Raw genomic sequence first — 8,489 nt, forward strand, 5'->3', positions numbered from 1 at the left:
GAGAGACTTGTAAGACTCCAGAGTGGCTTTTAATTTTTTTTTTAATTAAAACTGTATGAGCTTATGTTAGAAAAATCTGTCCAAATACTAAGGCTCAAAAAATCTTAAAAATTAAGAATAGCAATTTATAAATCACCAACGTAAATGGAAAAAAATCCACTTGCAATTCTTGCAATAAAGCCTTTAATGGTTCCTCATGGTCCTAAGTGCACAGTGGGCTGTCTAACCTGAGTGAGATGTTTTAAGACCATATTATCACAGAGAATGAAAATTGTCCTTTTGCAAACTTCTGTTTTCAGTACCAATCTCTTTTTAACCAAGTAGAGCACATCCCTTCCCTCCTCTCCATTGCCCTTACAGCTTTTGTGTGGGATAAAGCTGCCTGTGAAATCTGTATTGTTTCACCTAATTTTCTTTGATTGGACCAAAAGAGGAAGAATTATCTAATTGCATGTCTGAATAACACTGATCACATGACTCCCAAATTCCAGCTGTCCTAGCTGAAGACTGCAGCAGCAGAGTATTTTCTAGAACTGTTTTTTTCTTTTTCTGAGCCATTCTTAATCCCCAGTTACGGTGATTTCCACCAGAGTTCTTAGTGTTACAAACGCAGGTCTGATAATTCCAAGAGTGATTTGCAAAAGGGTATTTTGATGAACTGGCCACACAACTAAACCATAATACATCCCTGAACACAGGAAATGTGCAGCACACTGAAGATGCAGGCTGCTTTTTTTCCCCCACTCTAAACATTCTGGAAGTTTTGCATCTGTGTTCTGTGATCTCTCTAAAAGTATAAACATTATACTTGAGCACCTGAATATTGCAGTAGAAATTATGTGTACTGACTTAGTGGTGTTTTTTGACATGCACACTTAACTCTTGGAAAGACTAGGGACAGAACAGTTGGACCCCAGTCTTCGCACAGGTTTTAACAGAAGCTTTCAACTTGATTTCCTGGGTGTTTGGATTTGCCTTGTGTTTTTAATGCTCAAATATGGTAGTCTTGACCATCTGCCTTTTTCTTTTTTTCTCCATGTACACTGCCCTTAAGAGCTGTGTGTTTCTCATCTCTTGATTATCAGAGAACAACTTCCCCCCCCCCTTTTTTTTTCTTTCCTTTCTGAGTTGAAAAGGGAACATAAATCTCATATGTTTAAAAGATCAACTTATATTATTTCACTGTACCTATTTCACTTTTCCTGCATTCAGTCAAGAAACTGCAGCCAGGTATCTTTTCTAAAAGCATTTACTTCTGTCTAGGTAGAGACCATTATCATGAGTGACATTGAGAATATTTAGGTACAGAGAGGACACACTAGCAGGCAAAAGTTAAGGTTGCACATAACTGGTTTTTAAAACTTCAAAAGCATAGCTGGTTTTCAGGACAGCTGTGGATTTTTCCATCATTTGTCAGGGTTTGTGGTAGAATTTCTTTTCTGCTTCTAGAATGTTCTGTTTTACTTTCTTGTTGCTCTTACATTTTTTTAAGAATTGGCTGCTATTCTGCCTCTGTCAGACCAAGCTCCAAGCTCTCCTTTGCCAAATTTAGTGTCTGCTGCTCCTTTAAGAGTATGAGTCTAGCCTGGAGGAGGCTTCAGAATAATCATGCTGTTTATTAGGTACACTGTGACATGCAAATACATAACTTTCAGTTCAAGGGAGTCAGAGAAGAACAGAAGTGAGAGCACTAAGCAGAAGAATCACAGTGATCCTGTTCTGTTGAAAAATCTGAGGTGTAGAAGACACTTAGCATTAATATTGTTGATCTGAAATCACTGCATAATGACAACTGGCATAATATACACCCAGAGACTCATACACACTTCACCCTTCCTGAAAAAAAAAGAGAGAATACAGCAAATCTCTCAAATAGAAAGGCCACTTGTAAAATTTTTTAAAAGGATATTATAGGGTAAAAGATGCATTCTGTCAATAGAAAGTGGTACTGAAAAACAGAGGCAAATGAGTATTATTTGTTTTAACTATGTTCTATTGGGTCTTCTTTTCATGCAGGTAAGCAGCAAGGATGAAGACTTTCTAGACCTTTCAGTTGATGTGGAGCAGAATACTTCAATCACTCACTGCTTAAGGTAGGCACAAAAATCCAAATTTCTGTGATTTGCCTTTACCTGTTACCCCCAGAAAGCAGGAAATAAGGTGCCAGTTCTATCTTAAGTAGGTTGAAGTGTATTAAGTTATGCTGATATTGTGTATTTATATGGACATTTCATATTAAAAATGAGTCTTTACAGATTTCTCTTTTTTTTTTTACTCAGGGGTTTCAGCAACACAGAAACTCTGTGCAGTGAATACAAGTATTACTGTGAAGAGTGTCGCAGTAAGCAAGAAGCACATAAAAGGTACAGCACAGTTGGGGAAGGAGACAAATAACCCATGCATTCAGTGAAAATACTCTGGTACTGCTTCTGTGTGGGGGTGTAAGGGAGACAACACCCTTTTCCCCTTCATTTTTCTACTCTTCTCCCACTTGAAAATAACTTGCTAGAATTCAATGTGTCTTTTCCCATGAGTAGTGAGAATCCATGTAAAGCATTTTGGGACTCCTTTGATCATTATTTATTTTACAAATGAGAAAATGAATAGTCTTAAGACCAAAAAAAAGTTAAAAAGCCAAGTCAAAACAAACTCTAGGGGACTAATAAAAAGTAATTGGCAATGGTGAAGTCATTGATTGCATGTGCCTTCTTAAAGTTAGTTTTGTTTTGAAAATGAAATAATTTTTCCAGTTGCTGAAAGATTCAGTTTGATAGCACTTTTTGTAACTATTGTTGTTGACTGAGTTTCTGGTTTCTTGAGTGTGTTTGATTAGTTGTGCTAAACTGCTTGACAGAGCTCCTGAAAATCATCAGAAGCTCTGTGGAAGCCTGAAAACCATTATGTTTGTTTAAAACCAATTCTTGTCTGCCTTATAATTCTAGTCTTGTTTACACCTTTGAAAAACCTGTCAATTTGTGTACTGCGTGGTTATTTACTATCTGAGGAAGTATTTGGCTGAAGGAGTGGGAGCTCTGACATGCTCTACTGGTTATACCACTGCTGCTGGTTATTTGGTTTACCAGAGATTGCCCAGGAAGCTTTTGCATATCTCATCTGCCAAGTCTGCCTTCACACGTTGCCTAAGCTTACTAATTGGTGTCTGGTAGAGGATGTGAATCCAGACCTGGCCTGTTTTCTGTTGCCTGAGCTCTTTTTCTGTGTGGGAGGTAATGTGAGCCATGGCCAATATAAATTGGGTTGACATAAACCTGTACTGTAGGCACTTCCACAGCAAAACACAGCTTTGATTGCTTATATTTTGGGTTTCACGTGGGGTGTAAGTTCGGTTTCACTGCAGTCCTACTTTTCTTCCATCTCTATAAAACAGTTTAGCTGTGATGGGGACTACTCAGCTAGCAAAGATGGTGTACCAGATTTCTTCACCATTGAAAGAGCTCCAGTTACCAAACACAGTTACATTATAAGGAGGGGAATTAGTTTTGAAAAGAGAGCAGAAATTGTAGCCATAATACAATAAAGATGTCTGAAGCCTGGGCTGTATTGCAGAGACATTTGAGCAGCCTTTTGGGGCTGAAGGTTTGAACCATCAGCGCTGTGCTGGTGTAAGGCACTTGGCAGTGCCAAGACGCAGAGCGCTCTGGTTTGGTTGTTCTGTTGGGATGGGCGGATTCATTGCCCAAAGATTTGGAAGTCAGTGTTTGCTGCCAGGCCAGCTGTGGTTGGCTGGGGAGGATTTGTAGGCACTGGTGTGAGATCTCAATACCTCGTGCTGGGGAAAGGGGCTACTGAGCCCTCAGTAGAACTAGGTCATTTTCTGGCTTTGACTGCTGTAAAACATTGCTGCAACATTTGTATGAATTTTTTGTGCCAGAGCTCGGCCTTATCTTGTTTGGATAGCAGGAGGTAGGTGCATAACAGTGGGCTATTTGTGTCCCTTGGAAATTTTAAATGAATGGCTTGGAAATGAATGGCTAGGAAAACTTGGGAGTAATACTTATGTGACAAAGCTTATTTTAAAGAGCTTGTTTGACTTGGCTGGTTTACTGGGAAATTCAGCTGGAATGGGACCTCTGAAATAGCTCTGTTGCAATACCTGCACTGTACATCAAGTGGGATCTGGGCTTTGCTTTTGGAACTCTGAAAAGCTATGGGTAGATAAACATAAAAATTGAATTCTGTGCTATGTGATCTTTATGTCTAAATTACTGTGTGAGCTCATCGCAGCTGTTTTTATATACTATATCTTCCTGTTTTAAATACATTTTCAGTTCTCTCTCTCTTTTGGTTAAAAATCTTCCTTTAGTTTAGCAACACAATATACTTTTAAACAGCTGATTGTTTTGGTTTCTTTTAATGCTTGCAAAGGTTTTTAAAGACTTCAGTAAAACAGGTTTCTTGTTAGCTGATACCGACTGAATGTTTAAGATGAATATTGGAAATACTGCTGTTTTTTTGGGTTTGTTCTTTTTTTCAGGATGAAGGTAAAAAAGCTGCCTATGATTCTAGCTCTCCATTTGAAGAGATTTAAGTACATGGATCAGCTGCATCGATACACAAAACTCTCTTATAGAGTAGTTTTTCCTTTAGAGCTTCGTTTATTTAACACCTCAGGAGACGCCACCAATCCTGACAGAATGTATGACCTTGTTGCTGTGGTAGTTCATTGTGGAAGGTAATTACTCTGCTTTAAGCAAGGGATTTTTTAATAACCATAACTGTGCTTAAAAGAACAACACAAAGCCCCCACTGTCATATAAATCAATAGCAAATAAAGACCTCTCAAAAAGTAACTTATTTAGGAAAAAAATTGTTGTGGGGAGAAGCTACCAGTCCTGACAGAAATTATGGCCTTGTTGCTTTGAGAGATCATTGTGAAACATGGTGACTCTATTTCACATTACAGATCTTTATATGAACTTAACTGTGTTTAAAAAAACCAACACAAAACACACATTATCATAGAATAATATTTAAAAACAGTTTCTAAGGAAAAAGGCTTTCTTAGGAAGGAAAGCATTATAGAAAGATTAATTTATAAAGCATTTCCTTTAGGGTGTGGTGTTTTTCTTAAGGCTTGAGCAACATTTTCTGGAATATATCCATATATTATGAGTTTTGTTGATTACTATGTTTCATTGCTTTCAAAATAGGACTGTTAGATTTGTATTTGACTTTGCTATATTCAAAAAAACGTTCTTGTGGCTTCAAGGCTTAAAACCAGGTTGTTCTACAAACTGTTTATTGAGTGGATAAAAGCTGTAAGTTGAAGAGCTGAAAATTACAATTTGACATCTAGAATCATAGAATAGTTTATGTTGCAAGGTCAAATACTAAAACTCAAAGCAGGGTAACTTTGACATTAGACTAGGTTGCACTGGTCACAGTTTCATAACTAAGAATCCTAATTTCACTTTCTCTTTGGACAATTTGCTCCACTTATTCAGTCTTCTCACAATGACTGAAGAGTAGTGTTAAGATAAACGATCCCAGTTGGACAATTTTGGAAAACAAGCCTTTGTGCCATAGTTTTCTGGGACACTCTTGTTCTGGGTTATAAGGGAAATTCTTTCTGGCTGTTCTGACCGTTTCTGCCTTCTTGGGGACTTCTCTGTTCGCGGAGCCATGGGCAGGAAGGAGATGCCCACGCTGTTTTCGTGGTGGTGGTGATTTGGTGCACAGGCATCTCCCTCAGGGAGCAATCTTCCTTCCCTGACCTGGGCACAAAAACTATGGGAAAGCTGCTGGCTGGTTGTGGCAGTTCCAGAACTGCTTTCTCTTGGTCAGTTGTAAGGTTCAGCTGTTTCAGAAGTTGTGCTGTTTCCTTTTTCTTCCTGAAACCTGATGAGAAATAAGACACTCCTGAAGTTCTGGTGGGTTGTTTTTTCTGTCATAGTCATGGAGAAGTTTCCTGTCTGCCATAACTGAAGAGGCTGAGCATTGTAACACTTTTAACTGGGAGCCCTTCTCATTGCTGAGCTTCTTGAGACTCCATTTCATTCAGTTTCTGTTTACAGTGGACCAGATAAAGAGACTGGAGATGAGCAGCAGCTCTACAGGCTTTTTGCTTTCTGAAGATCAGAAATAGTTTGGGATCTGTTCTGTCTTAATGAAATATCAGAATGCTTTATTGATTTCACTTCTCTGTTTAAGATTTCATTTATTTTTTCAGTGCCTGTGCTGCTCATTCCTCCTTTATTTAGCATAATAAGTAAGACTGTGTTGTGAGGATGATGTAAGGAGAGGGTAAAAACAAAATAGACAAGACACATCCAAGCAGGAATTGTGGTGGCAGCCATTTTTATTACTGTTAATTACTGCTTTTCTACAAGAAAAATAATTAAAGGGAATGCATCTCCACATATATGTGTGTTATGGTTTATGTTCTTTCCTAATTTTATTTTACAGTGGCCCTAACAGAGGACATTATATTGCAATAGTGAAGAGTCATGATTTTTGGTTGCTTTTTGATGATGATATTGTTGAGGTAAGCCCAACCAGAGCACATGCACCCCCCTTGTGGATCTGATTATTTAAAGTAGAATGACTGGTGTGCTGATGAAAAGAGGCTTCAACCCCAGTCTAAATGAGCAATGATTGTGTGTGCAGAGCTGTGCCTTACAATTGGACTGCACAACACTTTGAATTCCATTTAGGTTTTTAAAAAGAAACTCTTTTGTTTATGACCACTGTCTTTCACCATTGTTTAATAAACTGTTCTGTGGCAAGAAGACAAATAATGATATAGATAAATTGGGTTTTAGCTTAAAATATGTAGGAACTTAATGCAATACTTGCAACACTTAAAAATTTATATATAAAACATACATAGCTGCTACCCTCTGTGCAGTTGATGGCTGAGGGGAAGCTGAGACATAACAAGTTGAAGAATTATTTGGATTATATTGTTTTATGTAACTATGTGAAAGTTTATTTGGTTCAACAATAACTTTTAGTGGAACCTAATTTTATGTGTATATTATGCAAGACATTCCTACTTCAATTTTTTTGTGCTTTTGCCTCCAGAAAATTGATGCACAAGCTATTGAAGAATTCTACGGGTTGACATCAGACATCTCAAAGAACTCTGAGTCTGGTTACATCCTCTTCTATCAGTCTCGGGACTGAGGGGGAGCTGTAGTGAAGAGAGATTCTTGTGTCTCACATCTTCTCTTTCCTGGAATGGAGCAAGCACTGAGGAGAAGGAAAGCAGGGAGCTCTAGGGGCAGTAGCACAGTTTGCACACAACTAAGAAAAGAGTTTGGGGTTCTTAAAACGTTTGTATCGTTTTCATTTTATTTGCTCAGGTATCATGCTGATTACACATCTCTGCTGCATCCCATAAAAGCAAAAAGAGAGATACCAGCCACTCTTGCAGGAGCTTTTCTTTGGGGAATGCCATCTCTGTGGTCCTAGTTCAAAGCCCATTGAAGCCTTCCATGGACTTCAGTGACCTTTGAATCGGGCTCTCACTGTGCTGCCGGATTGGTGCAGTTAGGAGCGTTAGAAATCTATTTTATACAGACTTCGTGTATAAAAGGTAAAGGATTCCCTGTGCTTAAGTCTGAAAGAATGAGGTTTGGAAGGTTAACATGTAAGCAAGAAGTTCTGTCTGGGCCCAACTCAATTGCCTTCTTGATGGAAGTGGTTTAACTGGAGGTGTAAACTGGTGTCAGGGAGGCAGGGATGCTTTGCTTCTCTGGAGAAGCTTACATTATTTATAACGTGTGATCGGGAACAATCAGTCACGGTTATGGCTTTTCATCTCCGTATGGGGAAAGATTTGGTTTGTAATAGTTTATTTTTTATTTATAAATTATTGTAACTTAGGATCTTGTGTACTGTCCTTTATTCTAACAAGTATTGGAAATTTTATATATTCATTTGAATTTAAACTAATTATGTTTAAATATTAAAGGAGAGACAATAAAAATTACAAAAGAGACGCCTACAATATCTGAAAAAATGTATAACACAGAAGAGAGATTTCCTTCTGGAGGAACTGGTATCTAACTCAGGTACTTTATTTAGTTAAATCAGAATAGGCTCTTCCCATTAACGGGTGAAAAAAGTGATCAAGCTGTTATGTAGAAGACTTAAATCATAACAAAACGTTGGTGCAGTGGTGGTATACCAGTCTTTGTAGTTCTTTGATGATTTGTTAATGGTTCAGACTCTAGGCAAATTAAAATGGTTCAGATCGAAGTTAATAATTTTAAGAATATTATTTCCTCTCCTAAAAGCAGATCAACTTCTGTTAAACATTAAATTAAGTCTGAGTAATAAGAAGAAATAGGTTTGGAATTTCATGAGACTGAAGATACCACATTCCTGTGAAATTAATAATATTTCAGTCCTGTGTAGTGGAAATTTTTGAAACCAAGCAGTTTAACTTGCTTTAGGCTTATGAAACAGCGTTAAGAATTAAATCGTGGCAAAACACCTGATCTGTAAGAAATGTGAACCATTTG

At 37.8% G+C, this 8,489-nt stretch overlaps 1 protein-coding gene across 1 annotated transcript in view; it reads left to right on the forward strand.

Annotated features, from left to right (window-relative positions):
- The window catches only part of USP12 (ubiquitin specific peptidase 12), a gene marked incomplete at its 3' end in the record, with an annotated part of 30,216 nt that extends 23,070 nt beyond the window's left edge, over positions 1-7,146 (forward strand). Inside the window, exons 5-9 of the mRNA XM_084226366.1 lie at positions 2,017-2,093; positions 2,280-2,363; positions 4,496-4,693; positions 6,427-6,505; positions 7,045-7,146. Of these exons, the coding sequence (XP_084082492.1) occupies positions 2,017-2,093; positions 2,280-2,363; positions 4,496-4,693; positions 6,427-6,505; positions 7,045-7,146 (540 nt within the window). The remainder of the gene's footprint in view (positions 1-2,016; positions 2,094-2,279; positions 2,364-4,495; positions 4,694-6,426; positions 6,506-7,044) is intronic.
- Positions 7,147-8,489: the final 1,343 nt, after the last annotated feature.

This window comes from Fringilla coelebs, assembly GCF_963513975.1.
Source record: "Fringilla coelebs genome assembly, chromosome: 2".
Taxonomy (NCBI): Eukaryota; Metazoa; Chordata; class Aves; order Passeriformes; family Fringillidae; genus Fringilla; species Fringilla coelebs.